Here is a 27,963-nt window from a genome sequence, read left to right on the forward strand (position 1 = left end):
AAACGTGACGAGAAGGAGACAAATCAATATTATTATCTCGGGTAAAGAAGCAGCCAGTCTCCAGAGAGTTGATGAAGCATGCTTGCATTATCTGTGTGTTCGACTGCGTACTGACAGGTTCGCCTTTCTCCTGTCCTACTTTCGGTTCCCTCCACCGTGTTGCCTTTAAGTGGGTCAGTGAGGAGTGCTGCTTCCTCCCTGGGCTCCGCGGCTGATTAAAGGGCCCGCTCACACACTCCAACAAGAGGCTCTCATTGAAACGCAACACGACTCCGAGCAAGTCGGAGCCCAAAGAAGTGGGGTAGACGACGGGCATTCCCTGTGTGAGGGAACGAAAACCCGCCTGAAATGCTGCTTTAAATAAGAGGCGATGAATTTCTGCTGGAAGAAATTCAATTTCACTTTCCATAAAACTTCACTCAAACGTATATTTGACCTTATCCTTGACACCCCTGCCATACCATTGTGTCCCAGGCCTAATATCAAAACTGAGACAAAGACCTAAACTACATTTTAAATCTACAGCTGGACACGGACACATTAAGACGTGCGAGGATTTGTCCACGTTAAAAAGATGCGTCAAAAGCCCCTTGCTGAGCTCCAGCTCTGTCTCTGAGCATGGCCGTCAAGAAAAACTTATAAAATGGGGGAAGAAAAAAACAGCAAAAAAAAACTTTGTCACGATGTTGACGGCTCTAAAATAATTCTTGTCTGGCTGTTTTCCTCTGTTCTCAGTCTCTCGGTGTCACATGCTGACATTTTCTCGGAGCCCTCCGTGTCACAGATGACGCAAAAGGAAGTTTGCAAGTAGCTGTTTCCAACGTGTCTGCTAAACTTAGCAAAACTGCAGGTGTTTAATGAGTTGGGTTAATGTTGTGCGGAGTGTGTTTTTATCCGGGCCGCCCACCGATCAATTTGACGGGTGAAAGATGTTTATTATATATCCAGTAATTGAGTTAAATGAGTCATTCAGAATGATTAAAAGTGGAAGTTTAGGAGACATCTAAGGTACTGATCCAGTATGTTTCACACATTCGAGCTGCTTGTAAGCCAAACTGAACAAAAGGTAGCAAAAGAAAGGCCTTCACTGCTTTGTCATTTTAATGCATCACAGAACGGATGAGGTTTCAGAAAAAAGCCTGAAGGTGCAAATGTTATTAAGTGAAATACTATTGCTCACTGTAAAACCTTGATAAAAAAAAGAGATGCTTTTTTTTTTATCAGTTCAGCTTACAGCAGTGAAGTCGTCATAAAGAGACAGATTTTTAAAGCCAAAGAAAAACAGAAACTGAGGAATGTCTTAAAAAATGTACATGCTTTCAAATAGACCATGAGCTGTGATTGTTCGCACGCGGACGCTTCACATAAATTCACCCGTGTGCAGCGCAGAATTTCTCCCCTGTAAGACCAGGATTATAGTATTTACAGGATTATGGCTTCTGCACATCTTTGATCACTTGAAGTAAGTAAAAGTCTCTTTAAAAAGAGACGTGAGTCAGTTGCTGCGGGTTGTTGCGCTTGGATCTGTGTCGTGTAGATAAAAAGGTGGAACGTCTGACTTTCTGGGCCTTTTATTCAACTGGACCTGAATAAAAGCTGGGAGAAGTTGGCAAAATCCCCAAAAATATTGAGTGGATATGTGGGCAGAAGGAAAAAAAAAAAAGTCTGTAAATCTTTGTTTTTCTCCCGGGTTTCTGATGTCTTCCTATCAAAGTAAAAAACGTGTTGACCTGTTCTGTTTTTTGTTTTTTTTTACTTGTTTCTCACACATTCGTCTTATCTAAATAAAGAAAAATGACTCATGAGCTGAAGGATGTGCCGGTGAGCGTGTGTTTGATTTGGTGTAAAAACGGAGCTTGTTCAGCAGCCTACGTTGTGCTTTTCATTATAAAAATAAGGAAAAAGAATCACATCTGATGTGAAAGGAAACCCACTGCACACAGACATGACTCACCTTGATTACTGAGTTAAAAGAGTGAGTGACTCAGACACACATCATATCCAAATATCTTTTCTCTTTCATCTTCCATCTTTCCCTCCTTCATAATGCCGTCACTTGTTCCGCTAGAGCTTTTCTGAAACTCCCAGTTGGTGTGTGTGTGTGTGTGTGTGTGTGTGTGCGTGTGTGTGCCTGTGGGAATGGGAAGTAGAAATAAAACCTGGGATTGTGACGACTGAGAGAACATTGATTCACACTTTGAGTTTTTTTTTTTTTTTTGGGTTCCTCACTATGCCTGACCTGGACAGAAAAGCTGAACAGATAAATGGCACCTGTCTTTCACTCCTGTCTCTGTTCTGCACCGACATTCATTCATGTCGTGCTATTTTTGGATTTTCTACTCGCTTGATTCATGTCGAAACAGACTCACCGTGCACAGGAAGTGACATTTGAACACGAATCCAAGCAGGCGATAGAAGAAGTCTAAAAAGAAAAAAAAATTGATGAAAAAATAAAGGAGGAATAGAAAGAATGGGAAAAAAAAACATTCTGAGTCCGTACATGTTGAGGCTCTCCTCAGAAACCCCTGATGAAAAAAATAAAACGGATTATTTAATTTCATTTCAATTAGAAAATAATATAATAATATTACCACAATCACACCAAGCACAGAGGGACAGCCACCTGTGTTTTTACCATCATGTTTATTTGTGACTAATAGCATAACCCATTAATCACTGGTTGAAGTGGGGAAAACCTGGCTACAAACTAACTCAAAGCACTTTCTTTCAACTCTCCAGTCTTCCTGCTAAAGCAGAAAGTACATTTCTTGTTCTTTCGATAACGCAACAGACGGACGTCTCTTTATACTATTGATTCATTTTGGAGACTCCATGCAAATTCCTGTGAAAAGTTAAAAACCCTTCATAACTTCTGCACGGTGTGTAAACGCCCCCTCACAGCCTGACGCCGTCAGCTTGGCTTGCCATGACGAATGTTGGTGGTCCTTCTGTCAATCAGCTGTCAAAGCCCATATGTGTGGCTTCAGTCCGCTGACACAGAGGAGCCACTGAGACGTGACACACACAGGCACTGATAGAGATATGGGGGCATGCAAATGTAAACAGTCCATCACTCAAACATACTGTGTGTGTGTGTTATGTGTGTGTGTCATGTGTGTGTGTTGTGTGTGTGCGTGTGTGTGTGTGTGTGTGTGTGTGTGTGTGCTACATATAGAGGACCACTTTCACAATATTTGCCAACAGTGTCAAGTGATTTTTCCTGGTCCTCCTCACTTTTTTTACAGTTCTATCATTCTCTTCGATTTAGTGAATTAAGTTTTGGTTCATTTATTTCAGTAACTCAGCTCACTGAATGAACCAAATTATATTGATTAATTACACACAAACTGGTGTTTTAAAGTTTTTATTTCTAAAAATGATGGCGATTTACGACTTGCAACTAATCAAAACACTGCATTTACGATTAGGTTAAGTCTGAAAAACTGGAGAGCCAAGCTTTAAGTCACTGTAATGGTCGAAATTAAAATTCTCAAACTGGATGTGTTTGAATTCAGCAGCTCGCACATGACAAACTCAACCACCGGGTGAAACCTGTAAGTCGGGAAGCTGCAAATGACGACGGCTTTAAAAACAAAAGTAAAGTAACTGTGATCGGGGGGTGGGGGGGCGGAGGGGAGGAGAAAAGAGAGAGAGAGAGAGCACCGCATGTCACCAATAAAGATGAGAAAGAATGGATTGAATGTGACGGATTGAGAGAACTGAGAAATCAAGGGAACGACTTCGATAACGAGTCGGCCGTGAAGCCGTGAGTGCAAATCTGACAGAGCGAGCTAATCTGTCAGAGGTCACCGAGCTGCTGGAGACGAGTCGCCTCGTGGGAGACGGACAGAGAAACACAGGGCTTAACGAGGGGGAATACCCAGTGAAATCCTCTGGCTTTATTTGTGGCCCCCTGCTGCTGCTTACTTAATGGATGGTTCCTATGTGGACGGAGCCACTCAGTGCATCTTAAAACTCCTCTCTCCTGTAAGCCTGCTCCTCCTTTACTTTCTCCCTCCATCCTTCCTTCCCTCCAGCAGATCTTCCATACTGACAAACGTCGTCTCCTTTTCTCTATTTTTTCTTTCCGCCAGCGTTCTAGTCCCGTACTGACATTAGCATTCGTCAGATTATACGTGCTTATGGACACTTCCGGGCCTAGAATTTAAATTCCCTCATCAAACACATCAAACGTCTCGTTTTCTAGCTTATGCAGAGTGATCAGCAAAAACCCACAAGAGAGATATTTGCTCCTCATTTTTCTCTCCGACCTCAAACTCAGTAAAAATCTTTGGTGATAATATAAATATTATCACTGATGTTCACTCACACAAAGCCGCTGGAACGGGGTAATAAAACATGACTGAACAAATGTAATTTCAGTCATTTTCTCTCATGGAGAATCAACTGTCACCTGCATAAATACACATTAATCCACTCTCTCAATAAATACTCAAACCTTTGCCTTAGCTATGTGGTATGAGACTTTAACCTGCAGCCTAATCATAATGAAGTTGTCCATCCCAAAGTTACATTATTTCCTCTGTCGTCTTTCATGTTCCCAAACTGGAAGAGAGAGACTTTTTTAGGTTTCACGTTCTGTTATGACCTTTTGCTGTTTGGACTCTTAGATTCACTTGTGTGTCTGTTTTGACCATTTCATGGTTTAATTGCTGATGTTTTGCCATTTCATTCTTTGTGTTAGTTCATTTTTTGTCATTATTCTGTGGTGGAGTTGGTTCCTTAGTTTACTGTTTCTTTCTGTTTACTGTTTTTGTCAGTTTCTGGGTTTTCCCTTAACTTCCCTGTTTGCTTTGTTTGTCATTCACCTGCCTTTCTGCTCCAGTACCCAGTTCTCTATCATTTTGTCATTTGCCTCTACCTGCTCCCTTCCTCAGCTGCATCCACTCGGCTGTGATTAGCTCTTTTGGTGCCTTTCTATCTCTCCCTCTGTATTTAAGCTCCTCTTTCTGTTTTTCACACTTCTGGTCCTTGCGTCACATTCCCAGACGTTTTTCTTTTCTTTTCTTTTTTTTTCTTTTCTTTCCTCTTCTGCCTCTGAAACACATCAGCATCCAGCAGGGACTCTGAGAGCAGACTCTCTACTGTCTCTCTTGCATGCTGACCGTAGCAATGCGTTCATCGCTCCATACGTTGAGCAACACGGCCACAGAACGACAAAAACCAGATCCTATAGACTGTGAACTCAAACTCTCACGTCACCATCTATGCTTCAGCTCTGTACTTAAACTGACTAAAATATCTGGACGCCATCAGCAAACAGCGTCACTGCAACCTCTTATAAACCTAGCAAATATTATTTGTTTACAGTTATTTGTGTAAAAACCTTGAGGGAGTCTGAGCTTGTTTCATATAAAAGTTGGCATTTGAAAATATGAAGCAGAAACAAAAAGGATGTGATAAACAACAGGCGATATGTGGTTTTATTTAGATCTGTTCTGTTCCTGTGCCGTGCAGCGGCAGGTTGTTGAACCGGTCCTGTCAGTAACATGTTGTTCATCTGTTCAGCTCAGTGAGAGACACAATGACTAATGATGGAGTGGAAAGACCCGAGTGAGAGAATGAGAGATGACATGCTGTGTCCTTACACAGCACATAGAGAGACTCGGTGAGTACACATGTCTAATTGTGAGCTTGGATGCAAACTGCAGCTCCACAAAGGTCGGACCTTTAAAATCAGAGAGCAAGGGAAAGCCGATTCCAGCAAGCGCACAAAAACATGAATGTGTCCATATGCACAGGCTCGTACGCCTACATTATGGCAGCATTTATAACAATGCTGTCGTCTCGCAAGCACCATGAGAGAGTGAGCAGGAAGCAAACAGAGTGGGGAAAGTGATGGATGGCTAAAAGAAAAGGAGATAGAAATGAGCACAAAGGTTAGGATTGGACTGTACCATGAAGGGACAAGAGCAGAAGGGAAAGGGAGCATGAGTGCAAGTGACTCATGTTTTCTGGGTTTTTATGGGGCAGTTTTCTCAGTGCAGTTTTTTCATTTTTGTTTACACAAAGGCCTGGTTCTCTTTTCGCAAATTGTAATAACGGCTTTGGCTCCAAGCCTTGCAGTGGGTATGAATGTAATGTGGGTAATGAGGGTTTCCAGGAAATGTCTGTGCTTCACTGTAATGTCCTCTGAGGGCGTAGGAACTCGAGTTGTTTGCATGAATGTGAACTAGAAAAATCCAGCTCCAACCAGCAGCCCAGTGGTTTGCATCCCGCTGCTTCTGCTCTCTATCTTTCTCTCCCTCTTCCTGTTACTCTTCATCATGGCTCTTTTACTTCCTTTCTTTCATTTTTCTCTCATTTTTTATGATTTTGAAATACTAAACAACTCAAGCCCCCCCCCCCCCCCCCCCCCACACACACACACACCCCAAGCCTTTTTCGTCTGTTCAGCAATATGTAACTTTGCATTAGTATCATTCTGGGCTGCAGTGAATCTCATAAATCTTTAGAAAACACGAGCTTCCTGCGCCTCTGCTGGCTGGTTATGGTCATTGCAGTTGGATGTTGCCTCTGTCCATGGTGCTGATGTGCAATAACTCCTCTGCTGCTTCAGCAGCAGGAATATCTATTACCATGTTCTTAATGGACCAAATTTCAAGAGATGTGTTCAATTTAATTGTTACCTGAGCCAATTATAATTAACATTTAATTGATATTTAATGGAATAATATGGAAGCATCTCTGAGTTTATCGTCTTGTTATTGCAATGTAGTTAAGGGATCTGCTTCAATCCTCTTTAGTTGCGTTTTATTACAGACAAATATTTCTGTTTTTCATTCAGAAGCTTTACTGGCAGCTTTTCCTGACATTTTTTTTTGTAGATGAAATGCCCAAACACGCATAAAAAGAAAACGACAAAATGTGTCTCTTTTCTAAATTTTTCCTTCAGATGTGCACTTTGACTGAACTGTTAATATCTCAAGTGGTTGTTTTCTGTGTGACCGCACACAGCCAATATGCTGACAAGCTTTAGTCTTGACTATTTCCTTTAACACAGTTAACTTTGATATTTATGCACATATTTTTTTGCTTTCATTAGTTTTGGCTTTGATTTCTCCCCCAAACAATAATTCAAATCTATTGGGCCACTTAAGTGTGACAAAGCACCTGGTCAAAATCACATTTAAATCCAAACCATAAACAGTTTTGTGGTGGGATAAAAATAAGTGACAGGAGACTTAAAGTGATAAGACAGAAAGTGAAAGTAGAAGAAGAAGAACTGATCATTTATATATCGGTTTTTATTTGAATCTCATGTTCAGCTTTCACACTCACACTTCCACTTCATATTTCTTGTGGATTGTTATGTGCGGACTTGCCTATTCAATGAATTCATTTCTAATATTGCTAATGGTATATTATGACACCATTCGGCAGCAGAAGACAAACATTATTTCAAACTACATTAAATGTTGAGCTAAGGTATTCTTTAACAAATGTAAACACAGTTCTTCTCCACACGTCTCAAAAAACCTATAAAAAAAACCCAATAACAAACAACCTTCTGTTCCTTCAAAGATTTATTCTGCTGCTCCACTTTTTGATCCTTTAGGGCATACAGCAGATTTTAATATTAGACAAAGATCATGTGAGTAAATCCAAAAGGCAGTAGTAAAATTATGTTTTACTGTTCTATAAACCTTACTGTGTGAAAATGAAGGACAACAAAGCAGTTTTATGATGAGTAAAATAAAAAAGGAAAAGAAGAAGAGCTGCTCTCTTCCCCGGGGAAAGTACAGTAAATAGATTTAGTCTCTCCAGCTAACACGCATCACTGTGCACACAACTATATATATATATATATATATATATATATATATATATATATATATATATATATATATATATATATATAAAACCTTAAGTACTCCAACCAATCAGATCACATCTTAGAAAATGATGACAATTTCTGCAGTTGACCAATAAAAACCTCCGGATACCAATCCATCCTTACACCAGAGTGTGTTCTGGCACAGAAAATGGCGTTTCATTTCATTTCATTTCATTTCATTTCATTTCATTTCATGTGTCGTTGCAAGTACCTTTAATAAAGAACTATTCCTTCAGGGGGACAGTGGGCAGTTGTGGGTGTTTAAGTCTGATGCTCTTTGACTGAACATGTGTGAATGGGTTCATTCTGGGCTCCTCCTCTGCTGTGCTTTTTGCCCCATTATCTCATCTGTTTCCTACTAATCTAGTCAACAGAAACACACAGAGATAAAAATGAATGAAATGATTTGCGCCGAACTCTGTGCAGCGATTTAAACGTGCGAAAGAGAGAGCAGCTTCTGTTTGGTTATATAAGAGACGACTTGTCGCATTCATTTCTGGTTTTTGTTCTTTGAGTGTTCCCTGCTCAGCCCGTCAGGATTTTATTGTATAATTGCAACGAGACGATGAGTTTCAGTTTTCATCACCGACGCACACTTCAAGCTTTTCTGTGCTACATGAAAACAGACACAATTGGCTTCTGTGTGACTTATTTCTGATTAAACGCTAAATCAGCTCTGATCTTCTAATTGACTCATGTTTCATACCAAATGATTGCTGTCAATTTTTACATGAATTTATCATTAGACATTTAAATAAAATCCACATTTGATCAGTTTGTGAAAGTCTTTTACTTTTTACAAGCATTGTCTAAGATTACGTGATGTAGGAGAGGCTTAGTTACGTAAAGAAGGTTTTAATAATCCTTGGTTTATCTTTTTATTGAACGCAAACGGGGATTCTGTCATAATATAATATGAAACAACAATAAATATTTACATAAGGTGTATAAAAAAGACACACAAGGGTTGTCTATTTTTTTTTTTCTGTTTGAAATTAAATCAGGTTGGACAGTTTCTGTTTTAAGTCAGGCAAAATAATAAAAATGTCATCTGTTCTGAAAGGTATTTGCACATTTATATAAGTGTTTGCGCCGATGAATGTGTCACTGTTCTGCCTTGTTTTTTCTGGCCTTCGGTAAATGTGCATTTTAATAATCCTGACTGCTGTAAATCAGCAAACGTGTTATCGGATTCACTATCATTAAGTTTAAATTATTTGTCTTTCCAAACCCCTGACTGTTTTATATCTTAGTTATCTTTCTCGCTCCTACCTATTGCTTCCAATGTTGTCAGCATCAACTACGCTGAGAGGATTCCCCTTCAAATGTTTAATTATTTTTTTATCGATTCCTGGTTTCTGAACGGTCTCCATCTTTTCTCTTCAAAGAAATATTTTCAAAGTTACATGTGGAAAAAGATTGAGGGGATTTCAACCTGAGGCTTTCTTGGGTTAGATAAAAGGTTTCAGCTTTTCCAAACCAAATTGTTACTAATCACAATATTACCTTTTTTTAAATAAAAAAACAAACAAAAAAACAATTAAAAATCCCTCCATTTTTTCTAACCCGTCTCATTCCATCCTTGCTTCCCTCACGGCAGAGAAAGAGCACTTATATCTTGCACTGTGTAAAATGAAAAATTGATGGCCTCAGAGGATTGACATCGACACCTAATCAATGCCAGTCTGAGCTGCAGCGGCAGACAGTCGATGTGTGATTAGCGCCTGGAGATGACAAATAACCATCACTTTCTGATTGTGTCGCCCCTGCAGACACTGCAGATCTTCCAACAGCGATGCAGCTTGCGGTAGAACGAGTGTCTATAAGTACATTTACAGTTATGGCTAAAGGAAAGTGCACTTACTATTAAATTAAGGGCTTCATTGTAATCTGTTGATCTCATATTGATGTAGAATCTGACGTTTAGTATCTGGTAGAGACCAGATCATTTTGACATCGAAACCGTTCAAATGATAGAAAATGAGAAAAGAAACGAATTTGTACTGAAGTAAAAGCATTTTCAACATAAAATGGTAAGAGAAGCCTGATAGTCAAAATGATTGATGTGATTTATAATTTAATGTCATTCTGACAAAGAGTAGAAACAGAGCACATAATATGGAGCTCTCGATAACGGGTGCAGGCTAGGATTTTTATAGAGTTGGGTATTAGTTATATATTTGTTATATGTTTGATTTTTGGGTATCGAAACACCAAAGTGCGTGTTTCAATTAATCTGTTGGAGATTTCATTAAACAAACGAAAGGCAGCACAGACCTGTGTCTTCACTTCTCTCAGAGTGAAAATACAAATTAAAATCAGCTGTAAAATGTGTAACTGCATGGAGTGACGCCGTTAGAACGCCGATGGTTCCTGGTGGCGTATTCCATGGTGCTAACAATCCATGTTGAGCATCGCAAATGATGCAATGCAGTCTGTGAACTACAAGCCAAAAATGGCTCCCGATATCAATAAAATAAATGTCTTGCCATGGATGAGCCGTTAAATTGCTAATGGGCTTTCCATATTCCACCACTTGATCGCCATCATCTCCTTCATCGAGATAAAGTTAAAACCACTGATTAAAAATAAGCAGCTGGATCGTCTGCGTCACTATTACCAGCCATTACTGCATTGGTTTGGTGTGGAGAGCTTTAGGTGCTAGCTCGACATCATACACAGATGATAATGAGATGTTGTAAGAAGCAATGCGTGCTTTTTCTCCTGCAGGCCAGTTCATCTGCAAGGTCCAGCTATCATAATCCCACACGTGGCCGAATGCAGACTGACCCACATATTGTTTTGCTGCTCCAAAATTTGTGTTATATTCATGGGATGACTCAGCATGCAGCTAATCAAACACACACAATCACACGGAACAGTCGGACCAGACATGAGTCAGTGGCAAAGGACAGGCCAACCTTCACATGATGCTTACGAGTGTGTCTTCATGCTGCACTTCTTGTGAGAGTCGGATGATCTTCAAATGCCAGGAGAGATTGCGTGCTTAGAATATTCTTTTTTTCTTTTTTTTTAAGGACATTGTCTGTCATTGGTTGACATGGGTCAGCTGTGGTGGCTCCAGGTGTTTTATTGTAAACATATCCCACAGAAAGGAAACTCCAGGTAAGACCCAGAACTTGCTGCTGGGGCTCAGTATGTGATATTGGTAGGAAATACCGTTGTAAAATATAAAGCCAGTGAGAGAGTCTACTGCAATGGATTCCTTCCGTTTTGTCGGAAATGATAGCCTTAGCAACTTGTCATCAGGACGGCAGGTGCCATTTGAAGTTTTTCTGCTTTTTGTGTTGTGCAGTCAGTCGGTTTTGACCTCGTCAGAGCTTCCTTCTCGGCGTTGCTCTTTCGAAAAGAAAGAGCTCATGTTTTTCTTAAATGTCAACGCGCCACATCGGTTTCTGTTCTGGGGAGGTGGGGGTTTATCTTTACCCGCAAAGTTACACAGGAGCAACAGAAACCGCGAGCAGCCTTTCCGTACATCCAGTCGAACACACAACACACGGGAACACGCGCTGCGCACACGTTTAGTCAAGCGAACGCGACAACAGTGCAGGACGCTCACACAGTGAAATCCTGTCCCAGATGCATCTCTCAGCCAGAACTGCCAGTTTCATGAGGCAGAACTAATTCACTTTTCATTTTTAGAGTTTGCCACTCCTTTCTCTTCCCCTCCTCTCTTCACCCTTCATCCTCCTTTTATCTCTTATTCTAATTCTCTAATATCTTTATCCTATCCCCCTGCTATCTCTACTCACATTTTTTTTTATATTTGGCTGCTCACTGCTCTGATATTCCTTCCCCTCTTCTTACGAACCCTTTCTTTTTTTTATCTGTCCTACATCTTCTGACTCCCCCCCTCTTGCTTATTCATTGTTATCATCTCTCCATTTTATCCTGACAGTTTTAGTACAATTTCTATGTTTACTTCCACAGCCAGTCCAGTATCTAATTTTCCTTTCTGCAAGCAGTTGATATGCATTGATTTGGCTTCAGTTGGTATTGATGTCATGGATGGATGGATGGATGGATGGATGGATGGATGGATGGATGGATGGATGGATGGATGGATGGTCATAAAATTACATCATGTTAAGCCTTTATTCTTAGGATAATAAATTCATAATATTGTATTACAGCTTTATTCTTGTATTAGTTTTGCTTTATTCTCGTAACTTTATTACTTTTCGTCATTTCATTTTTTTTTTCCTCACTGAAACTAAAAACGATCAGTGACTTGCAGGAAGATTACCCTCTGAACTTTTACTCACATTACTACTTGAAATGTCAACAAACCTGAAAAGTTCATTGACCTTGAAAAGCGTGGCGTTCATGTACACACACAGCACAACTGCAACACGTGGCCACCCGCCTAAACCGATGGCGACAGAAGGCAGCCAGTGTGTTTGGTCCTCTAAAGGGGAAATCCAAACTGATATTGGTATTTCTTTTACTTCTTGAGATACACCACCATTTCTTCACATTTAGCTTTCTTCAATCATCTTGTTCACATTCCATCTTCTCCCCTTTGAGCTTCCACTTTTCAGCCTCAATAACCAACTTATTCACGATCTAGTCTTACGGTGGAAGAGTGAGGGAGATTTTTTTTCCTTTTTTCCCCTCTCGTATCTTTCCTCTGAGCCTTAAGCTAAATTTTCATCCTCCTCTCTTTCTAACATCTGTCTGATTGTGGCTTCTTCTTCCCAGCCCTCCGGGACGAGGCAGCAATCTCCCCTGCCCCATAATGCTCCTGTCCATGCGAGGGCTGCCTCCTGCACTTCAAAGTACACACTCCACCACTTCAAAGTCTCAAAGCCGGTCTCATGCTGAGGCCAGATCAATTAGAGCCTAATAATACCCAGCATCCTCCCACTCTCTCCTCGGCTGGTGACGAGTTTCACACCTTGAGTACACGCAGCAAGAAAAAGGACTCTTATTGTAGATGTTCTGATACAAAAGAAAAAGAAACAGTTTGGTTTTAAGCTCAATTTGGAGGATTTTTAGAACCTACATGATTTAGCCTCATGTTTGGTGCCCAGCTCAGCAGTTAATGAAACCATGCAGTCATCAGACAACACGCTCGTTCATGCCCAAGGGTGAATTTTAAATCTGGGAGAAAATCCACACATACACAAAAAAACAAACAAACAAAAAAATACCCATGTTGATATTTATAGCCTTTTTGCTGTGCTCATTTCAATTTTTTTTTTTTTTGAAATAATGGCTTGTTGTAGTAGTTCCCTTTCTTTACCACATCCAGTGTTGGCTATAAATAAATTCCAGAGGGATTTGTCATATTTTTAGAGAAATGTACAAAACTCTACTGTAGCATATCTGTAAAGATAACAGTTTACTACATCAAATCGATGTAAATGGTTGGTGACCAATAAAAAGGACAGTGGGTTAGTTTCTCAGAAGATGCGACTCATGAAGGAGCAGGCAGAGACTGAACAGTTGCAACTAGGAGTGCCTTGTATTCACAGTGGAGAAGATTATATACAGCATCAGTGAAAAAAAATCCAAATGGCCATATATATATATATATATATATCGGTTAACAAAACAGAGAAAATGCTAACTTAACGTTACAAATAGCATTTGGAAAATGTGGCATAGCATAGCAGGAGTTCAGTATTAATTATCCTGTCAAGCTGCTGCTCTGCCTTTACTGCATTTTAAAATGAAAAACGAGGATGCATTAGGTAAATGATAATCCAGTATCAAGTTAATGCTTTATCGCCAGCATGATCAAATGTTTTTTTGTTTGTCGGGGTTAACAGTTTGAAAGACTAAACCAATAAAGTATTGTGAAAAAAATGTTCTGTTACCATGACAAATACTTAATACCCGCAGTATTAAAAAACAAACAAACATAAAAATCATTAAATCCCTTCAACAAATAGAATTAAAGTGTGTCACCGTGACTCAAAGTATTGGATTTGAATTAAACCTGATTTACATTTGATGAAACATGTCAGACACTTTTCCTTTTAAAAATCACACGAAGCTGATTGCGATACTAGAAGACCATTCCCCTTCACAAACATAATGACATTTTCAACATGTTTTGAAATCATCTGTTCTTTCGTTTCTCTGCAGGTCCTTATTCTCAGTCTCTTCTCTGCTCCCACCTAGTTCTCCGGAAATAATCCGTCTCTTTTTTACTGCAAAATTGTTCATGGATTATTAACCTTTAGATAAGTAGCTACTCTGCATTAGACTTTAAACAGAATCCTTCTATTAAAAGACATAAAAGGCTGCCAGTTGTATATTTTATAGTTAGTACACTGTACATTAGTCGGAGAGATATCACTTATGTGGGAAGCTGTAGAGTCTGACTTTAAGCTGTGGGTTTGACCTAATGGAGCGCCTTTGTTTTGTTCTGGTCCTCCTAACACATGCTTTCTGAAGCACTTGTGGAAGTTTGTTGACTTGTCTGTCTTCATGCTCCCTGTTGAGTCAGTGATGAGATAAGCAGGCCCCGCTGTAGCTCTGCTGCTGGCGAGCCGCCATCCCATTACTGCAAAAGTCAAAAATCCTCTGATCCCTGCAGTCACTTCTCTCTCTCTCACACACACACATCCAAGCGCAGCGTCTTTGCAGGGAGACACACTCTCGCACTGCGAATGTTCCCCCTGTGTTTCACTGGTGTACTTCTGTGTGTATTAGTGAGTCCCAATAAGACACTTAGCCTGTTACGATTAGCTCCCATGACAGATTTATGGGTCATACCGTAAACAAACTTCGGCCTGCCTTTGGTTTGTCTCTGTCTGGCACAAAGGCAGATGTCTCTGAGCTGTTTTTTTTGTTTTGTTTTCTTTTTCATCATGGAGTCTCTGATTGTTCTCTGTCCCTGAGCTGCAGAGAGAGAGAGAGTCCTGGCAGAAGAACCTTTCAAGTATAGTTTAATCAGCATGAGCCTCCATCCAGTCCATGGGAGCTGCTGGCCACTGGCTCTGTGTCTGAAGTTTAGCGCTTCTTATTGAAAGTTATTTGAACCAGCTGCTCTTAAGCTCTTTCCGCATAGCAACCCATGTGTAAAAAGCATTGAAATTAATCCACCTTTTAATTGAGTCCCCTTAATATGTAATTGAATTTTATTTTATTTTTTTTTGTATAGGCTTACAGTTTTTCTCAGTCACTTTGCTGAATTTCTTGAATTATTTTCAACATTTTCAATAAAGGGTGGTGCATTTTTTTGTCAAACAACAAAAAACCTTGGGCTCACTGCAAAAAGACAGTTTCTTCTTCTCTCTGCCTGCTGCCTCCACCCAACTCTCTGTCAGAAATGATTTCCACTTCTTCTTTTCCACACATCATTCTGTCTGATTGCCAAACACGTACTGATACATTCGGCCACTTTCTTTTTTGCTGAAGCTGTTTTAGGCACTTCAACAAAATTTGACAGAATATTTAAAAAAGGGAAAAATAGCTCTGGCAATAAGTACCAACATCTCTGGGGGTATTTAGCCAAATCTCATGATCACAGACATAAACTGAGACAACTTTAAACTAAAAACCATATGCTAATGAGATCCTCCTACTAGTGCTGTTAGAAGAGTAAAGAAGCGGCTCGTCAACCATATGTAGGTTTTATGTTGTCTATGTGAAGAGTGCCCGCCTGGAAGTGAGGGGATGTGGATGTGTTTGCAGTCACACACACACATGCACACAGCCTCCACTGCTCTGCCTCTCACAATAAGGTTACATAATTAAAGAGGCTCTGTTGAGCTGATAAAATGGAGAGAGGAGATTTTTTTTTAAATATCTGTGAAATGGAAATGAAACCTGTTTGTGTTATATAACCGGCAGAACAGCTTCTGCTGTAATTCTCCCTCTTCCCCATGAGCTAATTCATTTCTCAACCTCCTTTTCCTCCAATACTTTTAATTCATCGCCTCCTTTCTGTGCTCCATGAGTTTCTTTTTTTTTTTTTTTTTTTTCTGTTTTCCAAAATGATCCCCGTTTGTTTTGTGTGTTTACTCGTCCAGGTCACTGTGCATAACTCACTTTCCTCTAACAGAGCATGTCTGGACTGATAGATGTGATTGATATGAATGAATGTTGCATTTTCCAGTTTTTTTTTTAGATAAGTTAGAGGCCTGAGATGAGTTTTGAGAAACGTACCTCATTTGCCTCACCTTTCCAAGGTGTTTTGTAACTAAGTGCTACCTATATTTTATCTGTTTAAACTTCCTGAACATGTTATAATCGATACATTGTTTGAAATAACTGTGGAAGAACTTAAAACTTGTGGATGGTGAACATTATCGGGCCGTCAACCAGGTTCCTTATGAGACATCAGGTGCACCTGGCTCCTGTCTTTTCCAGTTTGCCCCCTGATCTTCTCTTCATCTTCCTCCTTTTCCTGCTTCATCTTCCTCTTTTGTCTCCAGATCAAGCCAGACTCAGCAGCGACTCATCCCATTTAACGTGTGCACACATGCACCCGCGTGCACACGTGGCGTCATTCACCCCAGCAGTTTTTCTTTTGCTCTCTCCCTGGTGGTGCTCCTCTCCACCTCTCTCCTCTCCTTTTTCTCCTCCCTCCTTCTGGAGAGCTCCAACCTGCACTTACACATGGATGCGAGCCATGTGTCTACATGTGTGTTTGTGCTTGTGCCGGAGTGTGTGTGTGCGCTATGCAGCAGAGCACTGCTTAAAGCATCAGCCAGCACAAGGGAAGTGTTCGCTCAAGCAAAACAATGGCATTCTGGGTAAAAATAGCCCTTCACTCTGTTGGAGGTAGAAAAAAAAAATAGGAGGCTGAGAGTGACAAACAGGGAGATGGAAGGGAGGGGAAGATTGGAGTCTAATGACTGTGTGCCGAAAAGAGAAATGAGATAAACTGTAGATGAAAATGTGCCTAAACTGAACGGAAACACGAGTTACTCAGACCGGAAGCAGCCTAATAGGAGAGTAGTGCTGTTGAAAGACGTTTCCATAGCAACTGGTCTGGTGGCTATAAATGTACACAATGCACATGCAATAGTGTCAGACAATATTAAAGTTAATGGAGATCTGTTGACAGTATAAATATATATATATATATATATATATATATATATATATATATATATATATATACATATATATATATATATATATATATATATATATATATATATATATATATATATATATATATATATATATTTTTTTTTTTTTTTTATTATATTTTGGTGTTTTGATTGTTTTCAGTGGCTGACTTTATTGAAAAGTTTCTCTACTTCCCCTATTTTTCAGTTTGATAAAGTTCTTTTTCTGCTGGTGTTGGTCAGTTATCTTTTTCACTGATACTATAAAAAAAAGTTTTCAAAACATCAGCCAATAATTTTACAACATGCTTTTGGGAAAGATGCGGCAATATGTGACGTTTTTATTATTTGGAACATTTAGATACCAAAATAATTTCTGGTTGCTGAATCCAATAAAATGTGATTTTTTTATTATTAAAGAAAGTCAAAAACAGACTGATGACATCACATAGTGACACGTACTGGAGTTATCGTTGAGCGATATTGTGTCTGTTGTCATCATCTGTTGGTCTTTGTGCTTTAGTTGTCACGTTGTCTTTATTTCAGTCATTTTAACTTTGTTACCGACACTGTTCTATGCATTGTTTACTGTTTGTTTTGTGTTTTATGGTTCCTTACTTTCACTTTTCTTTGTGTATTTGTTTTAATTTTGGTTTAGGAAGATGGTTTTGTGTCTATCCATTTGTGTTAATTAGTCATATTCCTTCTGCTCCTCTGATCACGTTCCCATGTCGGTCAATCACCTCCCTAGCAGTTAAACGCCAGGCAATTTCTTTACATCCTTGTCATCATTGTTCATTTCCATGGTTCTGGTTTTACTGTACTCCTGTTTCCGTTGCTTGATTTTTTCCGGTCAGTGCTTCTCCAGGCCTGTTCCTGGCTTTGGAACGGTGTTCTTTCTACATTTACTCTAATGGTTTCACTGTGTTGAACAGATTCCTACAAATGAGACAGATTGTGAGCCAGTATAAATCCTCTAAAAGAAAATAACCGAACAGAAAACTAGCAGCACAAAAAGCATTTAAAAGGAGAGAATAAAAATATGGCAATAGCCAACAAATGCGAGAGGACAGGTAGATCCCGAATTAACGACACGAAGCCACTAAATGAAAAGAAAGTAGCAGCTTGACATGTGGAGCGTTGTTGACATTGTTTGTGCCATGTAGGTTAAGTGGACACCACTGGTGCACTCTGCAGGATATTTCTTGCTCACAAACAGGTATATGTGTCGTTATCTGCTGGCTTCAAAACAAAAGCAACAGTTGCAAAAAACAAACAAAAAAAGGTTTCAGTAGTTTGAGAAGCCACTGGACAGATCGGCACTGGACATACACACCCGCGTAATCATATTTTTGCAATTTATTAATAAGAGTTACTACTAGTTTTAAGTGTTTTGTGGTTTTTTTGTATCTTAAATAAGTTTGATGGAAAGTTATTAAAAGATGCTCCCAAATGTACATATTTCTGATACTTTATTCTTATTGTTTATGTGTCATAAACAGATTTTCCAGCCAGTTCACTTCTTTTTGATCGTTTTCTATTAATTTAATGCATCGCTGAACAATAAAAATCATAGAATGTAATCACTACTTTGGCTGTCTCCTCATAATTAGTGATATTGCACAGGCAAAACCATCACTTATCAAAGGTGGGCTCTAAAGGATTGGGAGTCTGAGAATGGCTCCTAATCAGAGATGAGCACTCGAAAGGATTCGGAGAGAGACCGAGGTAAAGGAGGCGCGGGAGGACGCAGAGCCGTTTAGAAAAGCCTGAGCATCAGAGGGGAGTTACAGAAAGAGCAGGTGGAAAACAGCAGCAATGGTAGATAACTGTTGAGAGAGTGCTGCATCTATCAATTATTCATTACGTCGGTAATACAGCCTCTGTCTTGCCCCAAATAACATTAGCTGTCCTGGATAGAGGCAGACATAGAGACAGAGAATAAACAGATGGTGCTAGTGGGGGGGAGGGTGGGAGAAGATATTGGAGACACTGAAAAGAAAGTTTAACCAAGATGAACAGATAGTTTTTTTTTTTTTTTTATGCAAAACTACAACTAAACCTGACAGACTTTAACTAAATATGCTAGGTTGAAAAGCATAAGGTGCATACTGCCAGAGTCATATGAGGGCAGGAAATCATAAGGAATGAGTTTTTCTTACAAATTTTCAGTCTAAATGAAAGTTTTACTTGTGTGTCTGACATTTGTTGTTTACATGTTCAAAATAAAGATTTCATTCATTCATGTGTATGAATTTACATGGCAACCAGACGGATGCGTAATACAAATTTTAATCAATAGTGAAAACAATTATGATGTGTTTTTGTGATATATATATATATATATATATATATATATATATATTTTACAATTTTTAAAACCAACATTTCCTCTAATTGCAGCAGTTTAGCTTTAAGCCCAGCCAACTATCAACTGCATCTTTTATTTGAGCATGTCATTTCAGACAAGCAATGAGAATCACGACCGAAGACTGCTAAATGTTTAGTTCTGCGTTTACTTCGAAGTCATTTCTGCTCTTTCTGTGTCAGTTTGATGCAGCTTCCTAACATTTAGCAGTCTGTGAAGTGGTGTGAGTAAAAGCTAATGGGATGAAAATAGTGTGTAGCTGTCAGAGTGGCTTGGCCTTTTGGAAACTTGTGTCAGATTAGTTCAGCCTGCCATCGTTCTGACAGCTCTGTTTTCAAATGAGATCTTCACAGAAACCAGTCTGAGTGCAGTGCGTGTTAGTGGAAAAGATACAAAAAAAAATAAATAAATAAGTGAAGAAGACTAATCTAAGTGTAAAATGTTTTAATTTTGGCAAATTACATAAGTTTTATTGTAGGAAAGAGTGTGTGTAAATATTTATTCAACTCCTTTTTTGCACCTTGTAACCAATTTCCTAATATTTCTAATGATTATGTGAAGAGATCACGTCTGACCAATCATGGTGGGCCTCCTGGACAAAGTCCAGCCCTGAAACTATTTAACACTGTCTAAAATATTTTCTTCTTATGATGTTTTTATCTATCAAAGAGTGAATACTGTACACATCGCTATGAGGTAAAAACCTACTATAAAGTCATTAACACTGACATTAAACTGGGTCACAGTTTGACCAAATGCTTGGTCAAAACTACAAAACCCTCATCTGTATGTGTGCGTATCTGTATGTGTGCGTATCTGTATGTGTGCGTATCTATTTCATGATTTAGAAATAAAAACTAATTACTTGCCTTTTGTTTTCTATTCTGTGTGTCCTTCAGAAAAAAGAGTGGTTATGTCTTAACTGCCAGACCCAGCGGCTGTTGTCTGGAGGCGGCCTGGACGAGCCTCCTCTTCCTGTTCCCCATGCCTCCCCGAAGCACCAACCAATGGGCTCACCTCGTCACCAGACGCCGACCAGTCAGCAAAGCCCTCTCCACAAGTCGACCACTCAGCAAGGATCCAAACCGGTTCAGCCGCAGGGACAAAAATCCCAGATGGGATCAGGCGTCGGTGGACCTACTGGTCCCACGCCGGCCAAACAGCCCACTGATACCAAGACCACAACGCCAGCCACAGCGCCAGTGCCAACCACTGAGGCCCAGAAACCCACAAAACCAACAGAGGAGAAGCCCAAGACGGAGCCTGAGAACCAAACTGCCAAAGAGACCAAACCTTCACAGAAGAAAGGGGAGCAGATCACTCCAGTAAAGGAAATTAAGAAGTCTAGGCACTATGACGTAAGTTCGGCGTTCTTTGTTCTTTTTTTCCTTTGTTTAAAAAAAGGTTTGAATACTGAAGTACTGGAGGAAGAAACAGTAACGTGAGACCATGCTGATATAGTCAGCGTGACAGGATACATGTCATATATACACTACATATCTGATCCAACTTTAGAAAAAAGACTTGACTAAATTACACCAGCTTCTGAGTTATAAAAAGAGTCCCCTGAAAATGCAGGTAATTTTTGTTAAGGGTTTAAACCTCACAATAGTGTATTTTGGAATATACATTTAAGTGAACTTATTTTATACATAAAAAAATATATATTTTTAAAGTTTTGCTGGCATCATGAAAATATTTTTTTTTAAAAAAGCTTCTCTGCCTTGGCTTTATCTCGGCCATTATTCTCTCATGAATATTTGTCATTTTCCTTTTTGTTTCTCTGTTATGAATTCATTTAAGCTCATTATGAAATGTCAGAGCCCTCCAAAAGATGTTCAACCTTGTTCTCCTATTGAGATGAAATGAAATGCAAAACCAAGTTTCCTCACAGTTTGTTATTAGCGGGTATAGCTGTAGAGCGAATGTTTTGTTAGGTTTTCTTTCTCTTGGTCATGAAGGTTATGATTATGGTAAAAAGTAAGATGATCCAGTATTTAAAGATGTACTGAAAATATGAAAATACTAACAGCCTTATAGGTCTCTAACTATCAGATTAACATGCATATATACGCATTTCTTTAGAAAAGAACTAAATGATTTACAGCAATTTTTATCAAGTAAAGTTTTTTTTTCTCATTGTGACAATTTCTTGTGTTATTTGGGTGTCTGGTTAGAAAAAGAAAGAAACTTTCCTGGCAAAGAAATTCTCCTGGCCTGTATAATGTGTTCTATAGGCTTGTAGAAAAACCACATTTACCTTTTTTTAGCTTATTAAAGGTGGAAAAAGGCAATCAAATATTTTTATTTCATTCTCATTTTTACAAAATAAGTACCTGACATTTTAACAAGGGTGACTAAAGCCTTTTTGTAGCCATAGAAATCCACACAAAATTTGACCTTTCAGTGCTTTATGTCCAAAAAGGTGTAAAGACTTAAAACATGTATTTTATGACTGTGTGATGTGAATATGTACTAAAGCAAAAATAACTACCATCCCTCATGTAATTTCATAGCAACCTCATTTGCATAATCTTTTGTTGTTTGTTCACATACCAAATAAAATATCTTTCAAACGTTCATTCATTACCTATTTTAGATTTTATAAATGGAAAAAAGTACATATCTGAAAACAATTGAGAGAGCAAACCTCCAGTTTTTATACCATACATAAGGCATTTAGCGCCCGTCGTGTAGAATATAAAAAAAACCTGTGGGCCCTCTTTCCTTTTCTCTTTGCAGCTCTATTATTGTGCGTATTCATTCATTTTTAGAACATTTTTAAATCCAAATAGGCTCATACAATTAATCAAAATTACTCTATTTTGATAAGTTGCTGTTTGGTTGTGCCAAATGTCCATATATGTGTCATAAAGAGCTTAAAAAAAGATGAGTGAAAGCTCACAGAAGGCTTTAATTTTATTTTCTAGTTGTGGGGTTCAGAGGTGCTTCCAGTTGCAAATTATTTAGGAAATCTGAATACCAGAATGTTGTCATCATATTTTAAGACTTATTGTTAATATTCAGTTGATAGAGACTGAATGTGGACCTAATACACTATCATAATTTGATTAGTTTAGTCTTCTAGACATTGCAATAAATACACTTTTTGTGCAAAACATGTTTTTTTTTGTTGTTGTTTTTTTGCCATACTCCAAAAAACTAAGCTTATTTTACATCTAAAAACAGATTTCAATTATATATATATAAAAAAATGTGTCAACAAAATTGTCAAATTTCTATTACTTTTGACCCAAACAATACAGCCAAATTTCACCACGTCTAATGCGATCTTTCTTTGTTTCTGTTCTCTGTAGGACACAAAAAACAACAGCACCCATGACTTGTCACGCAGCCCTCAGAGTCTCAGTGACACTGGCTACTCCTCTGATGGGATCTCCAGCTCACACAGTGAAATTACAGGTCTAATCCAAGAGGAGGAAATGAAGCTGAGTGAGAGGGGAATCAGTGGGCGAGGCTCTCCTCCAAGCCCCTCTGAAATCACCAAGCTGGAGAGCTCGATGAGGCCACTGCTGGAGAAAAGCCTCTCTGAGGAAAAGCCAGACAGAAGGGGAAGAAAGCACAGGGACAGAGACTTGGATGACAGAGGAAAGCATCGACCACGTTCCCTTTCAATTCCTCCAGATGCATATGATTCTGATGAGGAATTAGAGGATATACTGGAGGAAGAGGAAGATGGCGGGGACTGGGAGAGTAAACGGAAAGACGGAAAGGAAGAGAGAAAAGAAAAGAAGAAGAAGGAAAAGGAAAAAGAGGCTGATCCAACAGAGATGACTGACGAGGAGTTCATGAGGAGGCAAATAATGGAGATGAGCGCTGACGAGGACAACGAGGAGGAGGAGGAAGAGGAAATGGAGGAAGACGAAGATGAGGAAGATGAAGGTTACGGCTACCAGAAACCGAAGAAAAGCCACCACAAGCACATCATTTCTGACTCAGGGAAAGAAAAGAGACGGCTTCAGCACCACTCGAGTAGTTTTGAGGAAGAAACCAAGACCTCCGCCGATGTCTACAAGGGTTCTGTGGAGGAGGGGGAGGAAGATGTGATGGCGTCCCAAGGGGGGCTGAGGCGCTTCAAAACCATTGAACTCAACAACACCAACAGCTACAGCCGAGATATGGAGCTGAGCAATGAAAATGATCTAAACCTGGACCGGGAGCCAGAGCTGGAGATGGAGAGCTTAACCGGATCTCCAGAGGAGCGTTCTAGGGGCGACTATTCTTCAACTTTACCTCCAACTTCATCCTCATATGGTTCAGGACAGTCTCCAACATCCATCTCATCAATGGAGGAAGACAGTGACAGTAGCCCAAGCAGGAGGCAAAGACTGGAGGAGGCCAAGCAGCAGAGGAAAGCACGCCACCGGTCTCACGGCCCCCTGCTTCCGACCATTGAAGACTCCTCAGAAGAGGATGAACTCAGAGAGGAAGAGGAGCTTCTGAGAGAGCAGGAGAAGATGAGAGAGGTAGAACAGCAGAGAATAAGAAGCACAGCACGGAAAACCAAAAGGGATAAGGAGGAGCTAAGGGCCCAAAGACGCCGAGAAAGATCCAAAACACCACCTAGTAATTTGTCACCAATTGAAGACGCTTCCCCTACAGAGGAGCTAAGACAAGCAGCAGAGATGGAAGAGCTTCATCGCTCCTCTGCTTCTGAATATTCCCCCCAAAGTCTGGACTCTGAGGCTGAGGGGTACGAGTCCAAAATCTACAAGTCAGGCAGTGAGTACAATCTGCCTACTTTTATGTCTCTCTATTCGCCTATAGAGAAATCTTCCTCAACTACGACGACCACTGCTCCATCAACAACCTCCAAACCTCTGAAGAGTGCTGAGGAAGTTTACGAGGAAATGATGAGAAAAGCAGAAATGCTGCAAAAACAAGAAAAGCTACAGCAGCAGCAGCAACAACGACATGGGCAGTACTATGAGGAGGACATTAATGGACAAAACTACGACGACGACTATGACTATGAACAAGATCAAACGGGATATGACAATGAAGCGGCGGAAATAGAAAACGACATTTATGAGGAAATCCGACAAACATCTCAGAACATCACTAAGATGCAACAGGCCACAAATGAACAAGTCGAGATTGAAATTGAGAGTTCTTTTGCAGATAAGCAGCTGCTGGACACAGGCTCAGCCTTTGCTAAACTACTAGAGCAAAGCAATGCTCTGTTAACTCCGGGGACAAGTCCTACTCAGGTCTCAGCTCCTGTCTCCTTTGCTGAGAGTGGAGGTCGAATACCAGACGTGAGAGTAAGCCAACACTTCACCGCAAAGGATGGGCACAAGGACAGAATTAAAAGCCAAGCGGGAAAGAATGGCATAACTCCAACAGTGGCTGCTACCACCATTGCAGCTTATGGGGTTTATGCCAGAGACGCAGTAACAATTTCCCAAACAGGATCAAGCCACACTATGACGTCAACCCAATCTGATACCTCACGCAGACACACAGGGAGTCTTGCCACATCCTCAGCTACAGTCTCAAGTGTATGTAGCAAGATTGCAGAGATTACCCAGGCCTATAGTCAAAGAGAAGTAATCACCAGAAGGATTGGGGAGACAAGAGGTGTTCAAGTGCGGGACAGCTCGACATCATCTGCTGAGAGGATTATTGAACCACGCTCTCCTAAGTATACTACCTATTACAGGAGCACGAGTCCTCCTCTCTCTCCATCACCACCACCACCACACAAAGTCCTATTCGCTCTCCTTCCAGAAGGTCTACTGCTGAGTTCTCCACACAGACCTTCAGCTCAGCCCTGCGAATGGAGCCAGCTGGTTCTGGGCCCACATCACCTGTGATAGCTCAGGGAACCCAAACAGCACATCGATCAATTTCCCCAAGGCTATATCGACAACAGTCTTCCCAGGAGGCTCCATACTCCCCACCTCCAGGTCCAACTAGACCAATGACAGTGAACACGGCAACTTCTCCATTGTCCTCACCCACTCGATTTAGCCGTCAGTCAACATTTGATAGCTACTCTCCATGCGGCAGCCCCCCGGACACACCACCTTATCAACAGTCACCGACACACAGCTTCTATAGAGCGCAAAGAGTGGAGAAGGTGAATGTAGGGACAAGCATGGTCACTACTGCTGGTTTATACACCAGAGGGTCTGTGTCCATGGATAATATCTCCCTCTGCCGAATATCTACAGTCCCGGGAACCTCAAGGGTTGAGCAGGGCCATATGATCCAAGGTGGTAGTGTTGTAGATCTAAGAACTGCAACCCACTCAGCTCCCATTATTATGACTGATCAGGGAATGGACCTTACTTCCTTAGCTACAGAAAGCAGGAAATACCACGGTGGACCAGAAGGTTCCAGGCATTCAACAATCATACAACCACTGATTATGAATTTGAGCACACAAGAGACCACCACACCTACCACTGTGAGTGTCACTGTGGCTGCTTCCATGTTTATGACCCAGCTAAAACAACCAGTGGTTTATGGTGATCCCCATCAAAACCGAATAGATCTAGGTCAGGGCATGGGCTCAGCGGTGTGTCTTTCTCAGAACAAATCACCAATTTCTCCTCCAACTGACCCTTCCATTCCAAAAATTGATGCAAAATTGGAAGATCTCAGCATACAACAAAGAGAATTGCAAAAACAACAAGAGAAGCTGCAGAAACAACAAGAGCTCCTTGAGCAACAGCTACAACAGCACCATCAGTTGCAGCAGCACCAACAACAGGCATCTGTTCTAGCCAAGTATAACCTCACTGGCCAGGTCTCACCTTTGGCTAAAAAAAATTTATTAGTCAGCCAGACTAGTACTGCATCTACAGTGGTCAGTGCTGTTTCACCAGTCATTAATCCTGAGCTTTACGGCACTGGTCCTGTTGAGCTGAAAGGGAAGCCCAGCCCACCTGGTTTGATGCAGGGAGGTAAATCACCACATAGTATGGTTGTACAAATGGATGGAGGGCCCGAGCCAGTAAGGGCATTGACTCAACTTGTGAAGGTAGAAGAAGGACAGGATGCAGTGGATTTGACAGGAGGCCAAATAAAACCTGACCAACCAGCTTGTTGTGATGTAGTTTACAGACTGCCATTTGGTGGAAGTTGTGTTGGTGTCTCTGAGAAAGAGGGCATAAGGCCACCGTCTGCCCCACCTATTACAGATGAATCAGATCAAGAAAGACAACCTGGAAGGTACCATGAGTACCCAATGGACACACGTAAGGCTTACACGTTACCTTTTCCTGGTAGGCTTCAGCCTTCAATGTCTGATACCAACCTTGCTGATGCCGGCTTACAGTCATACCACTCTAAATATGAACCACACCTCCAACAAGCTGGTGAACTTATCATGGACTTAACCGCTATGAAACAGAGCTATGGAGGGTATATGGGCATGCAGTACGGTTCCTACACAGATTTACGTCATGGAGGAGACATTTCAGCACAAACATTACCGATAAGACGATATAATTCCTTGTCTAACATCAGTTCAGATTATGGTTATTCTGCTCGTGATATTGCAAGCTTCCAAGAAGCTAACTTGGCTCAGTACAGTGCTACAACTGCAAGGGAGATAAGTCGAATGTGTGCCGCACTTAATTCTATGGACCGATATGGAAGCAACCCAGACTTGCTGCAGTATGGCAGCTTAGGCAGAGGTACTGGACCAGGTGCCTCCAGACTTGCAGCAGGCATTGGCTTGAGGCAAAGTCTGATCTTTGGATTAGATGGAAAGCCTATGTCTCAAAATCAAGCTCTGACGAATCTTATCAATGCCAGGCAGGCTAGTCTGAGGGCCATGTACCCTGCTGCCATTAGGTCATCTGACGGAATGATTTACTCCACCATTCAGACCCCAATAGCTTCAACACTTCCCATCACCACCCAACCTGCATCTGTACTTCGACCTCTACTGAGAGGGGTCTATAGGCCATACGCTTCTCCCAACATGACACCAGTGCCACTGGCCAGTCTCACCAGATTACCCATAAGCCCAAGAATGCCCTTATCTGGACAAGTACCACTTCGTTATCCAGCGCCAGGTCTGCTTCAGACAACTTCAGCCATTGCCTCTATCACTGTTGCTGCATCAACTTCAGCCCTTGTGCCCATGTCTTTGACAACCGCAAGCTCAACAGCCCTGGAGGAACCCGTTTACCTTGGTAAAGGTCCCAAAGTGACATCAGCAGAGGTCACTTCAGCACAAGGAGCGCTTGTCACTTTGACCGAACCGCAGCAGCAACCAATAAACCTGTCCCAGACACATCTGAACACCCAACAACAGAAACAAGTGACAACGGCTCAGCAGCCACAGCCTCCTCCTGCAGCTCATGTATACCCACCCTCAAGTCCAGCAGTAACCCAAGGCTACACCCAGCCTGCTGCAGGCCCATCGGTCCCCACCAGTGGCTTGCCCGTTCCATGTGGTCTCCCTCCTTTCCCTCCACCTGGTGCAATACATAAAGAGGGTGAAACTGAGGCAGAGAGGCTTCACCGACAACAGGAGCAGCTTCTGCAGATGGAGAGGGAGCGCGTAGAGTTAGAGAAACTTCGTCAGCTGCGACTGCAAGAAGAGCTTGAGCGCGAAAGAATGGAGCTGAAGTTTCACAGGGAGAAGGAGCAAATTCTGGTGCAGAGGGAGTTACAAGAGCTGCAGAACATCAAGGAACAGGTAT

At 40.8% G+C, this 27,963-nt stretch overlaps 1 protein-coding gene across 1 annotated transcript in view; it reads left to right on the forward strand.

The window, feature by feature from the left end:
- bsna (bassoon presynaptic cytomatrix protein a) overlaps positions 1-27,963 on the forward strand; it is a 79,543-nt gene that overhangs the window by 41,059 nt on the left and 10,521 nt on the right. The window contains exons 3-6 of the mRNA XM_088007506.1: positions 20,179-20,637; positions 22,597-24,693; positions 24,963-25,846; positions 25,967-27,959. Of these exons, the coding sequence (XP_087863632.1) occupies positions 20,179-20,637; positions 22,597-24,693; positions 24,963-25,846; positions 25,967-27,959 (5,433 nt within the window). The remainder of the gene's footprint in view (positions 1-20,178; positions 20,638-22,596; positions 24,694-24,962; positions 25,847-25,966; positions 27,960-27,963) is intronic.

The sequence above is a fragment of the Poecilia mexicana genome, unplaced genomic scaffold (assembly GCF_051168715.1).
Source record: "Poecilia mexicana isolate PSO_F unplaced genomic scaffold, ASM5116871v1 scaffold_7, whole genome shotgun sequence".
Taxonomy (NCBI): Eukaryota; Metazoa; Chordata; class Actinopteri; order Cyprinodontiformes; family Poeciliidae; genus Poecilia; species Poecilia mexicana.